General features: G+C 43.7%; 1 protein-coding gene across 3 annotated transcripts in view; it reads left to right on the plus strand.

Annotated features, from left to right (window-relative positions):
• Window positions 1–20673, plus strand: part of rgmd (RGM domain family, member D) — a 119765-nt gene that overhangs the window by 79414 nt on the left and 19678 nt on the right. For all 3 annotated transcript variants that reach the window (XM_072594278.1, XM_072594279.1, XM_072594280.1), the window contains 2 exons: window positions 13029–13177; window positions 13625–14163. In XM_072594278.1, the coding sequence (XP_072450379.1) occupies window positions 13029–13177; window positions 13625–14163 (688 nt within the window). The remainder of the gene's footprint in view (window positions 1–13028; window positions 13178–13624; window positions 14164–20673) is intronic.

Below are 20673 nucleotides of genomic sequence, written 5' to 3' on the forward strand. Positions count from 1 at the left end.
AAGTATTGCAATTTGGTAAAACAAACAAGGGCAAGACTTATACTATTAATGGTCGGGTCCTGGGTAGTGCTACAGAACAGAGAGACCTAGGGGGTTTGGTACATAATTCTTTGAAATTTACGTCACACAGTTTGGTAAGAAGGCATTTAGCACGCTTGCCTTCATTGCTCAGATCTTTGAGTATAGGAGTTGGGACATCATGTTGATGTTGGTGAGGCCTATTCTGGAGTAATGTGTACTGTTCTGGTCGCCCTGCTTTCAGAAAGATATTATTAAATTAGAAAGAGTTCAGAGGAGACTTATCAGGATGTTGTCAGGTCTGGAAGGTTTGAGTTACAGTGATAGGCTGGATGGGCTGGGACATTTTTCACTGAAGCACAGGAGGTTGAAGGGTAACCTGATAGAGGCTTATAAAATAATGAGGAGCATAGATAAGGTGAATAGCAAGGGTCTTTTCCCAAAGGTGGGGGAGTTCAAAACCAGGGGACTTATTTTTAAGGAGAGAGAGAAATATCTATAACGGACATGAGGGACAATATTTTTACACAGAGAGTGGTTCATATATGGAATGAACTGTGAGAGAAAGTAGTGGCTGCAGGTACAGTTACAACATTTAAAAGGCATTTTGATTAGATCATGAATTGGAAAGATTTGGAGTGATTTGGGTCAAACACAGGGAAGTGGGACTAGTTAAGTTTGGGAACATGGTCAGCATGGACTAGTTGGACCGAAGGGTCTATTTCCATGCCGTATGACTCTATGACTCTACAGTCCATCAGACATTCAGGTACCTACCATTCAGCCATGATCATATTGAATGGCAGAGCGGGCTCCCAGGGCCGAATGGCCTACACCTAATCTTTTTTTTATATATTTCTAACAATTTAAGACTTAAAATAACAGATACAATTTCAAACTCTACACTGTTATTCAACACTTACTCATACCCCCATCCACCCCCATCCTTGTGATTACATTAAGAGTGAGTGAGAGCAGGGTTATTAATGTTGGCCTCAGTTGTAGGTAGACCTTGTTACAGTTTCATGAGCGAATTCTCAAATGCTTCCCTATTTGTGCTACATTTTTCCATCACGTTTTTGCCTTTTCAGAGGGCATTGATGCCATAGTTGGGAGACAGGGTACATCCAATGGTTGGCGGCGAGGGTAAATGACCAAGGTGCAAACGGTGGGAATTTTCTGCAGCAGGCAAAGCTGAATAGCTGAGGCTCCACTGTGATTAGGGAAACTATGCACAATCTTCTCTGCACCTGCTTTTTCTAACAATCACTTCCTTATTAAGTTTCAAAAAAAGTCTGAGTTCCTGTGAAGTGCTTCCATATGGCTGCATCCTGAGATTTCATTGTGCAGTGGAGGGAGAGCACACAACACAGCATTATCAATGACTGCCCTTTTCATGTTTCCCTGTGTGCCTGCTAACAACCATTTCAAACATTTCATTCACTGCACTTGGCTTCGAAATGCCTGAAGATGTTGCCCTCTCCTTTATTTTTGTTGACAGTTGGAGAGTTCACAAGGCTGGGCTGCCAAGAGCCACCTTCAAAACCACAACCTCCCCTCACTGTGAGAACATGGAATATAGAACATTACAGCGCAGTACAGGCCCTTCAGCCCTCAATGCTGCGCCGACATGTGAAATCTGAAGCCCATCTAACCTACATTATTTCATTCTTGTTCATATGCCTATCCAATCACCACTTAAATGCCCTTAAATTTGGTGAGTCTACTACTGTTGCAGGCATTGTGTTCCATGCCCCTACTTCTCTGAGTAAAGAATCCGACATCTCTACTATATCTATCACCCCTCAGTTTAAAGCTATGTCCCCTTGTACTAGCCTTCACCATCTGAGGGAAAAGGCTCCCACTGTCCACCCTATCTAACCCTCTGATTATCTCATATGTCCCAATAAGTCACCTCTCAACTGTCTTCTCTCTAATGAAATCAACCTCAAGTCCCTCAGCCTTTCCTCATAAGACTTTCCCTCCATACCAGGCAACATTCTAGTAAATCTCCTCTGAAGCTTTCCAAAGCTTCCATATCCTTCCCATAATGCGGTGACCAGAACTGTACACAATACTCCCAGTGCAGCCGCACCAGAGTTTTGTACAGTTGCGGCATGATCTCATGGTTCTGAAACTCAAGCCCTCTGCCAATAAAAGCTAACACACAGTGTTCCTTCTTAACAACCCTACGGGTGGCAACTTTCAGGAATCTATGTATCTGGACACCGAGATCCCTCTACTCACCTACACTACCAAGAATCTTACCATTTGCTCTTTATTCCTGTTGCTCCTTCCAAAGTGAATCACCTCACACTTTTCTGCATTAAACTCCATTTGACACCTCTCAGCCCAGTTCTGCAGCTTATCTATGTCCCTCTGTAACCTGCAACATCCTGCCCACAACTCCACTGACCTTAGTGTCATCCACAAATTTACTAACCCATCCTTCTATGCCCTCATCTAGGTCATTTACAAAAATGACAAACAGCAGTGGCCCCAAAACAGGTCCTTGTGATACACCAGTAGTAACCGAGCTCCAGGATGAACTTTTCCCATCAACCACAACCCTCTGTTTTCTTTCAGCTAGCCAATTTCTGATCCAAACCGCTAAATCATCCTCAAACCCATGTCTCCGTATTTTTTGCAATAGCCTACCATGGGGAACCTTATCAAATGCCTTACTGGAATAAGTTGTATCAGTTCAAATGTGTGGGGTTTGACCCCTGCCTTCATTTTGTGTTGAAATAGGCTCCACAGATGGGCCTCCCTTGCTGTAGGGTTTGATGACTGTGACCAGTACGACAGTGGAACTGGGTTCCATCTGGAGTGGTCCTGAATAGGAGAGGATGGACATCACTGATGTTTCAACTAACAGGGTAGGCCAGGTTATAGCTGACGATACAAAATTGAGTACTGCCATTGCTGGAGATCAGAGTGATGCTTTTCCAGCACCACTCTAATCTATGTCTGACCCTTTTCTCTCATGGACTTATCTGGCTTTCTAACTTGGTCTAAGTCACGTGCCTCAACCATTTCCTGCAGGAGCAAGTTCAACCTTTGAATCTTTCTCTGAGAGACAACATGTCTCCATATTTCTCTGTTGGATTTATGAGTAACTATCCTATATTCAACAGTTTTAGTGTTTCCCCACAGCAAAATCACTTGAACCTCTCTATCCTCTCAAATGTGTCAAGTTAAAGATCTCCACTAGATCTTTATAGAACTCCTACAGTGCAGGAGCAGGCCATTCAGCCCATCGAGTCCACACCAACCCTCTGGGGAGTGGCCCATTCCCATCCCTGCAACCTTACATTTCCCATGGCTAACCCACCTAGTCTGCACATCTTTGAACACTATGGGCAACTTAGCATGGCCAATTCACCTGACCTGCACATCTTTGGACTATGGGAGGAAACCAGAGCACCCAGAGGAGACTCATGCAGACATGGGGAGAATGTGCAAACTCCAAACAGACAGTCGCCTGAGGCTGGAATCAAACCTGAGTCCCTGGCGCTGTGAGGCAGCAGTGCTAACCACCATGCTACCTCGAGGTCTTTTCTGTTTAAGGATGAGGTCCTCAGCATCTGATAAGCACTGTTTATTGTTACATGGTGTGTGATCGTACGGCTACAGAGCAGCAGGTTCAGAATGGTACAGTGCCACGGGAGATTCGTATTTAATTAACAAATTGCTAAGAAGAGGAAATAGTTAGCAGACTTGACCCTGGTGAGATACTCACCCCCTTTGTGCTACCTCACTAATACATTTACAGTTGAGAATATCTAATGGTGGCTTTCCTGACCTCCCACCAACTGAGGTGCTGAAGTAATTCAATTAAAGGCCATTTAAGTGCATCAACTCGCCACCTTTCCAACCAGCCATCTCTTTGGTGGGAGGGAAAGGTGGCTAGTTTCCTGACTGGGGAGTCAGGATGACCTGCCTACTGCGTTTGGGCATATGATCTAATTGTGCAAATCTGGAGGGGGGAGCAATAAGAGACATGGATGGGCATCAAAGGGGGTAACCTCTGAAACCCACCCTCTTGCCCTTGACTCTGACACCTCCTCCTCTCTCCATGATCCCAACTCTTTAAGAAGAGAATTGACATTTCGGGTGTAAGCCCTTCATCAGGATTCCTGATGAAGGGCTTATGCCTGAAACATCGACTCTCCCGCTCCTCAGATGCATCCTTATGTGCTGTGCTTTTCCAGCACCACACTCTTGATCCTGATCTCCAGCATCTGCAGTCCTCGCTTTCTCCTAGTTGATTTTAACATTCTAAATGTAAAGTCTAAAGTTTCCAGAGCCAAAGAGGAGGGGCTGTCTGTGGAGGAACAGCTGGGGCTGAGTACAAACTGAAACCGCATTTGGTCCACTTAGACTGGCCCATTCTTGAAGCCATCCATCTTTGGCTACAAGTTATCATTGCTGCCTTCACCAGAATCACTTCATTGTGGTCCCATCCAATGCTGGCAAACTGTGTGATACTGCACATTCTGTGGGGAGCACAGTGCAGGAATTGTACAGGTTTAATTATTAGGAGAGGTCAAGGTAGGTGCAAGGCTGGCTGATAGAATAAAGGCGTAAAAGTGCAGGCTGAGAGACAATGGAAAGTTACTGTGTTGGGAACGAGCTGCCTGTTGTTTTGCCTTGCTTCTGAATCCAGCTTCTGCAATCTCAACATCAGGGAATCTCCTAGCTCCACTGGGAGTCTCATTGTCGGCCAACAAGGCTCAGAGAACCAAGACTGTGGGGGGGGTTCACCCTGGACCAAACTGAATCTGGAGCCTTCTCAAAGTGACCCCTTCTATGACTAACCTCATCACACAGAATGAGAGCAGAGGGTGGTGTATGTATGGAATGAGCTGCCAGAGGATATGGTGGAGGCTGGTTCCATTACAACATAAAAAAGGTATCTGGATTGGTATATGAATAGGAAGGTAAAAACAATGACTGCAGATGCTGGAAATCAAATTTTGGATTAGTGGTGCTGGAAGAGCACAGCAGTTCAGGCAGCATCTGAGGAGCAGCAAAATCGACGTTTCGGGCAAAGCCCATCCTGATGAAAGGCTTTTGCCTGAAACGTCGATTTTGCTGCTCCTCAGATGCTGCCTGAACTGCTGTGCTCTTCCAGCACCCACTAATCCAAAATGTGAATAGGAAGGGTTGAGAAAGATATGGGCCAAGTACTGGCAAATGGGACTAGATTAATTTAGGATATCTGGTCAGCATGGATGAGTTGGACCAAAGAGTCTGTTTCTGTGCTGTATGCCTTTACGACTCTGAGAGGCATACTCCCTATAGTGCCTGTGCCCACTCTTTAATAGATCTATGTTTTTAAATGTTAGCATTCTGTCTCGTTGGGAACCAATGGTCTGGTGGTATTATCATCAGACCTAGTAATCCAGGGAGCTAGGTCATATTCTAGGAATCAGGTCCAAATCCCACCAAAGATAGAATTTGAATTCCATTTTTATTTAAATCTCAAATTAAGTATCTAATGATGACCATATAAACTGTTGTTGATAATCAGGAAAAACTCACCTGGTTCCTTTAGGGATGGAAATCTGTTTTCTTGACCCAGTCTGGCCTACATGTGACTCCAGACCCATAGCAATGTGGTTGACTCTTAACTTACTACTCAATCTGCTTTCACTGACCTTCCAGACCATGTATTCCAGCTCTTCACATCCCGCAAAAAAAAATTCTCCTCAGCTCTGGTAAATTTCCAAATTACTTTCAATCTGTATCCTTTGGTAGCTAACTATTTTGCCAAAGGAAGCAATTTCTTGTGACTTGCTCCATCAAAACTCTCATGATTTTGATACCTTTATTCCATTCTCCTCTTAACTTTCTTTGTGCTAAGGAGAACAATCTCAAACTCACTGATCTCTCCATGAAACTGCAGATCTATATCCCTGGTGCCATTCTGATTAAATTCTAATAACCAGCGAGTTAATTCTCTAATCTCTCCAAATCCAAGTTAGACAGCAGCTTAGTCCTCCTTGCCTCTGACTGGTAGAGCTATTTCTTACAGCTTCTCATTCTCACTGTTACAGGAAGTATTCCCTGTGCATGAAGCAATTTTAGCCCACCCCATTCACTAAGAATGGACCTGAACTGGCACTCCTTTTGCACCTCAGAGCAGATTAGAGTGTGCTTTGAGGGAGTTAAAGCCCTATTTGCACTGTCTGTGTTCCCTGTGAGCTGACTCCAAGGTCACCTGCAGTGTGCAAAACAATTTCCATGCAGTATTGAGGTAGTGCTTCACCGTAAGAGGTGCCATCTCTTTTGGACAAAACATCAACGCACCTTCATGCTATCTCAGGTGGGCATGAATGATCCCACTGCACTATGTGTAGAAGAACACAGGTTTCTCCAGATATCCCTGGTTAAAGGATATCTCTCAACCAAAGCCTCGAAACATATTAACTGGCCACTATTCTGGTGCGGCTCAGTGAGTGATGCTGTTGCTTTTGAATCAGGAAGTGGTGGGCTCATGCCTAGCGACTTGGGCTCTATAATCCAAGCTGACACTTTGGATCTTGGGAGGATCTGTTGAACGGTCAGGCAGTTACATTGTCCTGGCTAGTGTTCAAACAGTGAAGCTTCAAACACCATCGAAGAAGCAGGTTTTCAGGTCAGGATCGCTTTGCTGTTTGTGGGAGCTTGCTCGACATAAATTGGCCTCTTCGTTGACACTAAAAGTAGTATTACATTTCAAACATTTCACTGGTTCAACTTCATGGCCCGTGAAATGTTCTGAGATGTCCTGAGATCATGATCAGTGCTGTGAAAACGGGTACTTTTTCTTTTGTTGGCAGTTGATGGGGTCCTGCAGTGCATGTCTCTCCACAAAACAGTAACAGTTTGCAAAGAAATATTGGTTGTGAAGTCATAGAGTTATACACCACAGAAACAGATCCTTGGGTCCAACTAGCCCATGCCAAACATAATCCCAAACTAAACTAGTCCCACCTGCCTGCTCCTAGCTCACATCCCTCCAAACGTTTCCTATTCATGTATCTATCCAAATGTCTTTTCAACATTGTAATTAATCCCGCATCCATCACTTTCTGAGGAAGTTTATTTCACATGTGAACCACCCTCTGTGTAAAACGTTTGCATCATAAGTCTTTTTGAAATTTCTCATCTCTCATCTTAAAAACATACCTCCTGGTCTTGAAATCGCCCATCCTAGGAAAAAGACAACTACCATTAACTCTAACTGTACCCCTCATTATTTTATAAACTTTGATACGGTCATGTCTCAACCTCCTATGCTCCAGTGAGAAATGTCCCAACCTATCCAGCTGCTCCTTATTACTCAAACCTTCCATACCCAGCAACATCCTGGTAAATCTCTTCTAAAACTTCTCTAGCTTGACAACTAGGTGACCACAACTGGATGACCACAACTGGATACAATATTCCAGAAGAAACCTCACCAATGTCCTGTACAACCTGAACATGACTTTCCAACTCCTGTACTCAAAAGACTGAGCAAATGTGAGAAACACTTTACCAGATGCCGGTCCTTTCCCTCACAACATCACCCATTTGTATCCATTTACGCCTTTTATATGAACACTTGTCCCAGGGGTCCTTTTACCAGGAACAAAGTGGAAAGGGAGTGGGAGAGAAGCTAAGGGAGGTGACCTAGATCCCAGCAAATGTGCAGTCGTTCTGATACAGTGGGATGTGAGTAAGAGAGTGGCACCAAGGCCGGCCGAGGAGATAAGGAATTGGAACTGACCACTTTACAGAGGCCAATGGTATTTCTACGTGGCATGAGAACATCTGTGCTTTACAGCCTTCAGCAGTTGGCTGTCGAGAGGTTTAAAGAGACAGTATCACTTTTGTTTGGCCTACAGTGGCTGTTTGTTCCAAACTCATAAAAACAAATCTCTGCGACAGTCCCTCCCCCTTAACATCTTTGAGCCTTTTAGTTTCTACTTTCAAGAAAAAGGTAGTTGAATATCTGAAAACTTCAATTTAATTTAAAAGTAATTTCCAAAAAGCCAAACATTTTTATTCGTGGTTAAGGGCCCAGTTTCCTCAGTGGTTGGTTTTATTGTGATAAAAGTAAGAAATGAGTAATCAGGAGAACAGAAGGATGTTGTGTCTATAATTTGTAGCCTTCCACTAAAACAGCAGTTTTACTGTAGTTACTGATTCAGATGATGATTCGAAGGAGCCGGTGTTGGACTGGGTTGGACAAAGTTAAAAATCATATAACACCAGGTTATAGTCCAACAGGTTTATTTGGAAGCACTAGCTTTCAGGGCGCTGCTCCTTCGTCAGGTGGTTGTGAAGCAGAACCAAAAGACTCAGAATTTATAGCAAAAGATTTGTTCAATATATAATTTCAGTTGCATGATACTATAACCTTTTGCTATAAATTCTGTGTCTCATGATCCTGACCCACTAGTTACCCAATGAATGTTGTGTGATTTTTATCAGATTTCAAACCAGAACCTTCAGCCACAGTGTGAAGTGTATCCATTGTTAACTTTTTATTGAATAATAAGCCAGTGTGCGTATATCCAATGACATACTCAGATGATATCTCAGGGAGTCATATTGTATAGGATTGACATGAAGCCCATCAGGTGCAATTCTCCGATTTTGCAAGAACCATCACTTTCCCTTCCCCCTCTCCCTTATTACATAAGCTGTTTTCTCTTTTGTGGCCAGTTAATGACTTGTGATACAAGGACCCACCCCCTAGGGGTTTAGGTAGCACCTCCTAAATAATGCACAATCCTTCCAAATGCAGCCCCTATAACCCCTATGCAGACTGTGTGATGCATTCCAATGGGAGGTGAAGGAATCTCAACCAAACTCGCACCGAGACATTTGAATTTCAATGTCATTTTTGCTGCATTCCACTCAATGTTGAACACATTTTAACATTACAATTGTTCACGTTTGCTAACATATTTATTCTTCTGGTGAGAAAGGTATCTGTCATTCAGATTAATCTAAATTCAATGGACTTCTCTGTTCACAAAGTGCTACTGAATCAAGGAGGACAGTTGAAGTTAAGGGATAAATCAAATGTAGCATAACTGCAGCTCTAACCTATAACCATCATTAGCACACTTAAAAATCTGTATCTCCACGTCATCACCATGTGCACTCTTCATCTCTGTATTAGAAGATTTGAGTTGGCCTTACAAATTCTGTCACCAACTCTTATTTTTTTTTCATTTTTCACTCACAACACATTATTGAAACTATTATCCAAAACATAGACTGGCCATTGTTTAACACCTAGTTCAACAGGAATGAGTATGGAGGGACAGGAGTATGGGAACTGGCATTGAAGGCATTCCACAGAAAGTTCACATCTGTTCTGTTCACTAGTTAATCCCAAGTGTGGAGGAGAGATTTTCTTATCAGAACAAAGTTAAAAATCACACAACACCAGGTTATGTTCCAACAGGTTTAATTGGAAGCACTAGCTTTTGGAGCGACGCTCCTTCACCAGGTGGTTGTGGAGGACACCATTGTAAGGCACAGAATTTATAGCAAAAATTTACAGTGTGATGTAACTGAAATTATACATTGAAAAATACCTTGATTGTCTGTTGAGTCTTTCATCTGTTCGAATACCATGATAGCTTCACTTCTTTCATGTGTAAATCACAAAACCTTTTTTTTAAAAGTTGCACTCTCAGGTTAGCTGTAACAATTGGTGTTAGCTAGACAATATGTTGAAAGTGTTAGCCTCCTGTGTTCTCTGTCTATGCTATAATGTTTAGATTGATTCTAATCTAAAAAGTGAGATAATAGAGTTTTACATGAATTCATTCCTTATCAGAACAAGTTGTGTCATTTTTGAAGAGTTTAGAAGAATGACAGCTGACCTTATCTTAGCATATAAGATTCTTAGGGGACTTAATTTGATTTAATTTATTGTTGTCACATGTACCTAAGTACAGTGAAAAGTCTTGTTGAAAGGGTAGAGTCATTGTTTCCCCTTGTGGGAGAGAGGCAGGAAAGTGGAGTTGAGGTATCAGACCAACCATGATCTCATTGCTTGGTGAACTGACTGGCCGATTTCTCCTCCTACAACACACACCAACATGCAGAGCCTTACATCTGTTCTGTCATTCTCAGAGATCGAGGCTGATCTGTCACCTAATTCTAACTCAACTTTGCCCAAAATCTCACAATGAATCTCAGGTTTAAAATTTACAATTGATTGAGCTTCAATTATTACCTTCCGAAGTTGGTTTTGCGTATCAAAGTGATTTCCAATTTCACTCGCAGGCCACTATGTCTATTGACCTCTGTGCACGCACAGTACTGTAAGCAGTTCAAGGCCCTATACCCTATGGAGGACTTCAGAAAAAGGCCAGTATTAATTTACCAAAACAATGCCAGGATGCCAAGAGTTAAATTAATGTTCAAGTGAGATTATAAAACTTGGGAATTAAAAAAAAAATTAAGGGGTGACTTGTTGGAAGGGGATTAAGAGGAACAATTTGGATGGGTAGAGGGGAACTATTTCTGCAGGTTGGAGATTTTAGAGGGAATAACCTAATAACGAGAGCCAGTCCTTTCCTTACTCTTAAATAAAAACCCGAAAGGTCTGAGAATTCTGTAAGTCAGAAACAAAGACAGGATTAGCTGGAAAAATTCCGGAGGTCTGGCAGCATCTGTGGAGAGAAGTCAGAGTTAACGTTTCAGGGTTGAGTGACCCTTCCTCAGAACTGATATCAGCTCCTGGTGTGTGTGATTTTTATTTTGTATGAACACACGCTCTTGTTCTGTCTTTTTTTGGGGGGGGGTTCTGATGGTAGATGCAAAAATACAGAATATATAAGCCAAAGGAACATATGAAGGACTTCGACTGTATTTTCATAATTTTTTAAAACTATAAAATGGGAAGGATCCAATGATTTAAGTCAAATTGAATCACTATTACTTTCACTTGTGAGATACACACATATATATAAATCTTTAAAATAACCGCATAGATACCTTCCCTAACAGGGAGCGTCTCGCTGAAATAAAGTCATGCAAAGTCTGCCTCCTGAAAGAGACAAGGAACATCATTTAAACGCTTTGGCAAACTTTCCACCTTCAAGGCTTTTGAAGGCTCGATCTCCCCAATGATCGCCTACCGCCTCTGACCGTACAACCTTCCCTGTCTGATTCTCGTTCTGATAAGGGGTTTGCAGGTTATGTGCTTGTAAATACTCGTCACTGCTGTTGATTGCACCCAGTGGGCTTTTATTCAGAGATGTTGACCGCTGATAGTTCTGGCTGCAAGGCGGAGTCAGTGCAAAAAAAAACAGCCACTCGCCCGGACCTCCTGCTACCTCATCCGAACGTGTTGGATCAGTCCCAAGCCTCATTTCTCATTATCCCGTCTCTGCCCAGGCACTTAAAGGGGCAATGGAACACAACACTGGCCACTCTCGCAAAACAAACTTCTGAAACACACGCTCGTTCCAACGCACTCAGTCCAACACTGACTAATCATTCCACAACACTGGAGAAATAATCCAGTGTCAAATTTTCTTCGAGTGGTTATCAGAAGCTGCGATTTTATTCACAAATAGGCGGCGCTGATCAATTCTGATGAGCAGCGTCCAGACTGGAAACGTTACCTAGCTATCTGTCCCTGGATGTTGCCTGACCCGCTGTGATTTCCAGCATTTGTTGTTTTCAGTACAGACTCCAGCATCTGCAGTCATTTGCTCCGACGATTCTCCCTGTCTTTCTCTCCAACCATGCTGACTCTGTTAAAATAAGGTCAAAACAGTGACTGCAGATGCTGGAAACCAGATTCTGGATTAGAGTGGTGCTGGAAGAGCACAACAGTTCAGGCAGCATCCGAGGAGCAGGAAAATCGACGTTTCAGGCAACAGCCCTTCATCTGAAGAGCTTTTGCCCGAAACGTCGATTTTACTGTTAAAATAATCTTCACCTGCACAAAGGTGAAGTCAGGACTTTTTTTTAAGAGTGTAGGAGACGGATGAGGAGCTTATAGAAGTGTATAAGATCATGAGAGGCATGGACAGGGTGAATACACTATGTTTTTCCCAGGGTTGGGGAATCGAGGACTGGAGGGCATCAGTTTAAGGTTAGAGGGGAAAGAATAAAAAGGAACCTGAGGGTGGTATGCATATGGAATGAGCTGCCAGTAGAAGTGGGCATATTAACAACATTTAAAAGGTATTTAGAATCCCTACAGTGTGGAAACAGGCCCTTCAGCCGAACAAGTCCACACTGACCTTCCGAAGAGTAACCCACCCTGACCCCCTACCCTATTGCCCCTGACCATCCCGGCATGGGCGAGTTGGACCGAAGGGTCTGTTTCCATGCTGTACCTCTCTATGACTCTAACCACGGGCAATTTAGCATAGCCAGTTCACCTGACACATGTTCAGACTGTGGGAGGAAACTGGAGCACCTGGAGGAAACCCACACAGACAAGGGAAGAATGTGCAAACTCCACATGGACAGTCAGTCACCAGAGGGTGGAATCGAACCCAGGTCCCTGGCACTGTGAGGCATTAGTGCTAACTACTGAGCCACCGTGCCACTATGCCACCCCATTTGGGCAAATGTTTGTATAGGAAAGGATTAGAAGGCTATGGGCCAAGTGCAGGGAAATGGGGTTAGTGTGGATGGCCATTTTGGTCGGCATGGACCAGTTTGGGCTAAAGGGTCTGTCTCCATGCTGGAGGACTCTATGACTCCAGATGAATGGCTTAGAAAGCAGCATCCTCGTTTGAAACAACCCCAAAGTTGAGTTTCTCCAGCACTGTCTGCTTTTGTTTCTGAAGCTTCAGGGGTTGGATTAAGAAATTGCCTTTTTTTTGTCCCCACGCCAGATTTGACCCTCCCCTTTAACGCTGGAGTCCGCCTTCCTGTTTGTGATTTGTCAGACCGCCTGTCTATCAGGCTGGCCTCAGCATGTTGGGTTGTCTTGGGCTCTTTGACTGATAGGTTGGGGTTCGAATTCTTTTGGAACTTTTCTTCTGCAGATCGAGCGTTGTTGTGTTTGCCGAGCAGTCGATAAACCCAAGCTACGCTGGATGGATTGGTATGGGGACAGGAAGCCGCTATCCTTTGGCTAAAAGGCTGTGTTCGGTTGCTGTTACAATGTTCGTTTTCTCTCTGTGTCTGAATTCAGGTAAGAAAATTTGAAAGCAAACTTTATTTTCTTGTGTGTGCCTTGGCTAAACGACTTTTCTGGCAGGGTTTGAGGAGGGGAAACTGCATGCAGCCCTTATGGGAAAGGGCTTTTTAAAATCAAAAATGGTTTGAAATTTGTAAACTTTCCTGACAGCTTCACAACATGGTGTGTGTGTTTTAAAGCAAGTTGGAAAGTTGCAAGAGTTTGTGGACCTGATTTATAAAAGTTTGCAAAAAAAAACGTATTTGGGAGTTTGTGTGGAAGTTTCCGATCGTTTTCGTTAAGGGGCCTGGAGTTTGGAAGCTGTTTTCAGTTTACCTTTGTCTTAAAAGTTTGCAGATTTGTTTCGTTGGAATTTTGTTTTGCTAAATGCAACGTTTTAGAAAGATCTTTTTTACTCCAGCATTTGAGAAATGAGCTAACTTTTCTCCTTGCTGTTCTCAGTGCATTGCCAGCAGTGTAGGATTCAGAGGTGTAACGCCGATTTTGTAGCTGCTACTTCTCCGGGGATTGGATTACAAGAGGAAGGCGAGGGAGCTGGAAGCACTGGTGGAGGAAACAGCGGCGATTTCTGTATCGCTCTCCGAGCTTACTCCCAATGTACCAGGAAGACGGCTAAGTACTGCCGGGGAGACCTGGTCTACCACTCGGCTGTGCTGGGCATCAGCGACCTGATGTTGCAGCACAACTGCTCCAAGACGGGACCCACGGCCCCGGTAAGGCCGGCGGCTACAGAGAGGAGCCGTGTCCCGGAACTCTGCCGCTACCGGAGCAAAGGCAGCTCGCTGAGAGGCGCCGGCCCGCAGCCCCTCTCCTTCGCTCACTGCGGCTTGTTCGGGGACCCCCACCTCAGAACGTTTCGGAACGAGTTTCAGACCTGCAAGGTAGAGGGGGCTTGGCCCCTGATCGACAACGTCTACCTGTCTGTACAGGTCACCAATGTACCGGTGGTAGAGGGCTCCAGCGCCACAGCCACTAGCAAGGTAACTGTGTGTGTGTCTGTCTGTACCACAGTCACTAGCAAGGTAACTGTGTGTGTGTCTGTCTGTACCACAGTCACTAGCAAGGTAACTGTGTGTGTCTGTCTGTACCACAGTCACTAGCAAGGTAACTGTGTGTGTGTCTGTCTGTACCACAGTCACTAGCAAGGTAACTGTGTGTGTCTGTCTGTACCACAGTCACTAGCAAGGTAACTGTGTGTGTGTCTGTCTGTACCACAGTCACTAGCAAGGCAACTGTGTGTGTCTGTCTGTACCACAGTCACTAGCAAGGTAACTGTGTGTGTGTCTGTCTGTACCACAGTCACTAGCAAGGCAACTGTGTGTGTGTCTGTCTGTACCACAGTCACTAGCAAGGTAACTGTGTGTGTCTGCCTGTACCACAGTCACTAGCAAGGCAACTGTGTGTGTGTCTGTCTGTACCACAGTCACTAGCAAGGCAACTGTGTGTGTGTCTGTCTGTACCACAGTCACTAGCAAGGCAACTGTGTCTGTCTGTCTGTACCACAGTCACTAGCAAGGCAACTGTGTCTGTCTGTCTGTACCACAGTCACTAGCAAGGCAACTGTGTCTGTCTGTCTGTACCACAGTCACTAGCAAGGCAACTGTGTGTGTGTCTGTCTGTACCACAGTCACTAGCAAGGCAACTGTGTCTGTCTGTCTGTACCACAGTCACTAGCAAGGCAACTGTGTCTGTCTGTCTGTACCACAGTCACTAGCAAGGCAACTGTGTGTGTGTCTGTCTGTACCACAGTCACTAGCAAGGCAACTGTGTCTGTCTGTCTGTACCACAGTCACTAGCAAGGCAACTGTGTCTGTCTGTCTGTACCACAGTCACTAGCAAGGTAACTGTGTGTGTCTGTCTGTACCACAGTCACTAGCAAGGCAACTGTGTGTGTCTGTCTGTACCACAGTCACTAGCAAGGTAACTGTGTGTGTCTGTCTGTACCACAGTCACTAGCAAGGCAACTGTGTCTGTCTGTCTGTACCACAGTCACTAGCAAGGCAACTGTGTGTGTGTCTGTCTGTACCACAGTCACTAGCAAGGCAACTGTGTGTGTGTCTGTCTGTACCACAGTCACTAGCAAGGCAACTGTGTGTGTGTCTGTCTGTACCACAGTCACTAGCAAGGTAACTGTGTGTCTGTCTGTCTATCAGTCCCACAGCCACTAGCAAGGTAACTGTGTCTGTCTGTCTGCCTGTACCACAGTCACTAGCAAGGTAACTGTGTGTCTGTCTGTCTATCAGTCCCACAGCCACTAGCAAGGTAACTGTGTCTGTCTGTCTGCCTGTACCACAGTCACTAGCAAGGTAACTGTGTGTCTGTCTGTCTATCAGTCCCACAGCCACTAGCAAGGTAACTGTGTGTGTGTGTGTGTCTGTCTGTCTGTCTGTACCACTGCCACTAGCAAGGTAACATAGAACAATACAGCGTAGAACAGGCCCTTTGGTCCTCGTTGTGCCGACCTGTGAACTAATCTAAGCCCATCCACCTACACTATCCCATCATCCATATGCCTATCCAAGGACTGTTTAAATCTCCCTAATGTGGCTGAGTTAACTGCATTGGCAGGCAGGGCATTCCATGCCCTTACCACTCTGAGTAAAGAACCTGCCTCTGATATCTATCTTAAATCTTATCAGCCCTCAATTTGTAGCTATGCCCCCTCACACAAGCTGACATCATCATCCTAGAAAAAAGACTTTCGCTGTCTACCCTATCTAATCCTCTGATCATCTTGTATGTCTCTATCAAATCCCCTCTTAGCCGCCTTCTTTCCAATGAGAACAGACTCAAGTCTCTCAGCCTTTCCTCATAAGACCTTCCCTCCAGACCAGGCAACATCCTGGTAAATCTCCTCTGCACGTTTTCCAATGCTTCCACATCCTTCCCAAAATATGCGGACCAGAACTGTACACAATATTTCAAGTGTGGCCGCACCAGCATTTTGTATAGTTGCAGAATGACATTGCGGCTCTGGAACTCAATCCTTCTACCAATGAAACCTAACACACCATATGCCTTCTTAACAGCACTATCCACTTGGGTGGCAACTTTCAGGGATCTGTGTACATGGACTCTAAGATCCCTCTGCGCATCCACACTACCAAGAATCTTTCCATTGACTCAGTACTCTGCCTTCCTGGTATTCTTCCCAAAGTGAATCACCTCACATTTAGCTGCATTGAACTCCATTTGCCACCTCTCAGCCCAATTCTGCAGTTTATCCAAGTCCCCCTGCAACATTCTTCCACATGTCCACTACTCCATCGACTTTAGTGTCATCTGCGCAAACATAATAACCCATCCAGCTATGCCTGCGTCGAAGTCATTTATAAAAATGACAAACAGAAGTGGTCCCAAAACAGATCCTTGTGCCACACCACTCGTAACTGGACTCCAGGCTGAATGTTTTCTATCAACCACCACTGGCTGCCACCTTCCAGAAAGCCAGTTTTGATTCCAAACTGCTAAATCACCCTCAATTCCATGCCTCTGCATTTTCTCCAACAGCCTACCATGTGGAACCTTATCAAAGACTTTATGAAGTCCATGTATACCACATCAACTGCCCTACCCACAAAACTGTGTCTGTCTGTCTGTACCACAGCCATTGGCAAAGTAACTGTGTCTGTCTGTCTGTACCACAGTCACTAGCAAGGTAACTGTGTGTGTGTGTCTGTCTGTGCCATAGCCACTAGCAAGGTAACTGTGTGTGTGTGTGTGTTATCCCTGCACCACAGCCACCAGGAAGGTAACTATGTGTCTGTTAGACATGCACTCACGAGGTTACTGTGTGTGTCGCTGCAGTACAGCCACTCACGAGGTTACTGTGTGTGTACGTGTGTGTCTTTGCACCACAGCCACTCACGAGGTAACCATGTGTGTGTCTGCACTATAGCCATCCGTCAGGTAACAGTGTGTCTCTCTGCACTGCAGCCACTCACGAGGTAACCGTGTGTGTGTGTCTTTGCACTGCAGCCACTCGCAAGGTAATTGTGTGTGTGTCGCTCTCGCTCTCTCCCTGTCTCTCACTCTGCCCCACAGCCACTAGCAAGGTAGCGCTGGGTGAACATCTCAGTTTTGCACAATCACCACTAACCCTTTCCCATCAAAATGAAATTTCTCCCCTTGCCCTTTTCACATTTGTTATTAATGAATTGAATGAATGATTTGAGGCTACCCTCTGCTGATTTCCAAGAGGGTCTATTGACCAAGGGTTTTCAGATCATTGACCCGAATGACCCAGGAAGGGTGTGTGGGTTTGTTTGTGTCCGTGAGCTGTGAGCACATGGGAGTGTCTTGCTTGAAAGTTGAACAATAATCAAGGCAACTTTCAAAAGGGAATTGGATTGAAGTTGGAAGAAACGGAGGGTGAAATTGTCAGAATGCATGGAGATTGGGGTGGGGGGAGGTGAACTGAACAGTTTTTCTGGATGAGCTGGCATGTGGACAAAGGGCCAAACAGCCTCCAGTATATACTTTCCCCTAGGTTGAAATGTGTATGCAGATTCTGTACCAAAGAAAAATGAATTAGATACTTTTTCAAAGCAGTGCTACTTTTAACTGTATTACAATCTTGATTAACCCCTAACCCATCAGTTTTATTACTGTTATTGCATCAGGTAAAGAATACCCTCTTACAACTATTGTTGAAATTTATTCTCAATTCGCCGACAGTTACCTCCTGAATTAATTGTCAATATGTTTTGTGTGAAAATTGTTTTTTAAATGTATTGTGCATGCGCAACTTTTGAAAACAGTCTGAGGATAAGTTGTGAAAGTTTTTAATATAAATTTAATTTGGCAAACCTTGTTAAAATGATTTTCTTAAATATTTGCCTAAACTTTTTAAAGTAAGGAACTTGTGGCATTTGCTTTTCATTGCGTATCTGAATGGGTTAAGCTTGCAGTCAGTTTGATTCCTTTAGCCTGCCCTGCCCCCCACCACCTGTTATCATTCAAAAGTGTGACAACACAGCTAATGAACTGTAACCTTGCACTGTGATTTTAATTGGGGCTGGTAGTAAAATGAAATCTGCAAGGGGGTTTGGGAACAGCTTTTAAAGACAAACACTCCACAGTTTTGCTCAGATCAGCAAATAGGTGCAGTTCCTGTGCTGTTTTCCACTGGTACAGACAGTTTGTTGTAGGCACTGTGTAACTTTTTTTCAAATTGCAAGGAGCAACTCGCCCCGCTCGGGTGTCATGGGAAGTGTGGAAGAATACAGCGAGCACATATCATCCTCAAATAAAGCTGAGTGTGAAAGGGAAACCAATAAAATCAGGAACAATTTCAACTTTGGATGTTATCTGTGATTTGGAAATGCTGAATATTATGTTTCCCTCCTTCTCCCACCATCCCACCCCACAAGAACAATCATTTAGTCATAAACGTTGCTTAAAAATAGATTCAAAGAGAATCTTAAAACAATTCAATGCAGCTCATAAACACAGTTCAAAGATGCACTCAAGTGCTTTATTCTGCGTTTGGCATTGATTGATTGCAGTATTGCTCTTCAAAGGGTTTTGTGTCTGAGTTTTATGTTTTTGTCCTCTTAGTGCAACTGACTTTTCATTCCCATTCACACCATTGCATGTTTTTGTTTCAAAAAGTATTATTTGCATTGGGTTGTGCAGTTTTGAGGGTTGGAAGCCTTTGGGATTCCCTTCCCAAAGAAACTAAGGATGCAGAATTTCTGAAAATTTTTAAGCGTAAAGTTGGATTTTTCATTCTAATTGGGGCGAAGAGTTTTCAGAATACACAGAAATGTGAAGTTGAGGTTAAAATTAGATCGGACATGATCTCATTGTTGGCAGAAGAGGTTGGAAGGGCTGAAATGGCCTCTTTTTCCTTGTTCATGTGTTTGGGTTCTGTTAGTTTGGAATATTTGCCATTAATTTGGTCCAAAATGGGTCCTTTTGGGGTATGGTTTGCAGGGATTTTTGTTGCCCTTCAGTTCCTTTGCAAATATGTTGGGGTAGCACAATTGGTCAACACTGTCACCTCAGCACCAGAGACCTAGGTTTGATTCCAGCCTCGGGTGACTATCTGTGTGGAGTTTGCACCTTCTCCCCATGTCTGCGTGGGTTTCCTCCTGTAGTCCAAAGATGTGTAGGTTCAGTGGATTGGGCATGGGAAATTGCCCATAAAGTCCCAGGGATGTGTAAGCTAGGTGGGTTAGCCATGGTAAATGCAGTGTTATCAGGATATGGTAGGAAGGTGGGTCTGGGTGAAATGCTCTTCGGAGGGTTGGTGCAGTCTTGATGGGCCAAATGGCCCGCTTCCACACTGTAGCGATTGTCAGATTGAGAAGGGAATGTCATATTAGATAGTACTTGGAGCAGAGTCCTGAGGTAGGGAGCTTTTCAGGATGAACCTTAATTAAAAACCACCGTGTTCTCTCAAGCATTAATATTTCCCTCAACACCCATTCGAAAGTTGCAGAAATGTTAAGTCTAAATTTTCCTGAATATTATTGCCAATGGACTTTGTCAGGTGGGGAGAAGTCCCTGAAAGGGAATAGTTTTTGCATTGATCCCAGATATTTCTAAACTTTTAACAGGGATGTTCTTTTACATGAATTGACAGTCTCTTTGTTTACAGAAGGAATTTATAAAGATGATTCGAATTCAAATAAATGGCTTCTAATTTCTCAGTTATTAATTGGACATAAGTTTAAATGGGTCATCAAAGTGTAAGTGTACGTGTTTTGAACCAGTGCAGCACTCTACTCAAGTCCCTTGGTCCTGTTTTGATGATGATTGTTGTGATTATGTTGAATCCTGTGTTACCATTCTATCAATCAATGTTGTAAAATAGTGATGGTTGACAGAATAGTATAGTTGATCTTAACCAGTAATATCTATCTTGTGTGTATGTCTATGAAACGTTATACACCATTCATTCTGCCCTTTTGACAGTTTTGTTTGCACAATCCTATTTGTGTACTGAAGGATTTGTTAGACAACTTTAACAACTTAATCTTCCATTGCCCTATTTGTAATAACACTTTGTGTAATATATTTAGCATTTTAAAATTTAATCATTTGAGTTGTAGAAATTAAACACCTGCCAGTACAGCAATTTGTGATTTTCCCAGAATGTTTCAAACCCCTGAATCAGTTTGGGTCACTATTTTCAGCTTTCTGTTGTAGCAAGGTTCCACATTTAATAAGGGCTGGTTGGTTGGATTGTGATGTTAGTCGATGGAGGAATTTTGTCTGGCACACTGGGTGACATTTCCTGCTGTTTGTCCAGCAGTGATTGGGAATATTTCCTGTTCACGGCAGGAGATGGTCAGTCCCTTGGATTTTTCAACCTTTTTCTCAGAAGGCTGTAATGCTAATTATACATTCTCGGGTTTGTTCAACAACATCTACTTAGAGCTTTAATCTTAGTAAAATGACCTCGGGCGTTTTACTGGACCATAATCGAACAAAGGTTGATCTGAAGCCAAAGTGAAAAGATCTTCGGACAGATGATCAAAAGC

Source organism: Chiloscyllium punctatum, chromosome 24, assembly GCF_047496795.1.
Source record: "Chiloscyllium punctatum isolate Juve2018m chromosome 24, sChiPun1.3, whole genome shotgun sequence".
Classification (NCBI taxonomy): domain Eukaryota; kingdom Metazoa; phylum Chordata; class Chondrichthyes; order Orectolobiformes; family Hemiscylliidae; genus Chiloscyllium; species Chiloscyllium punctatum.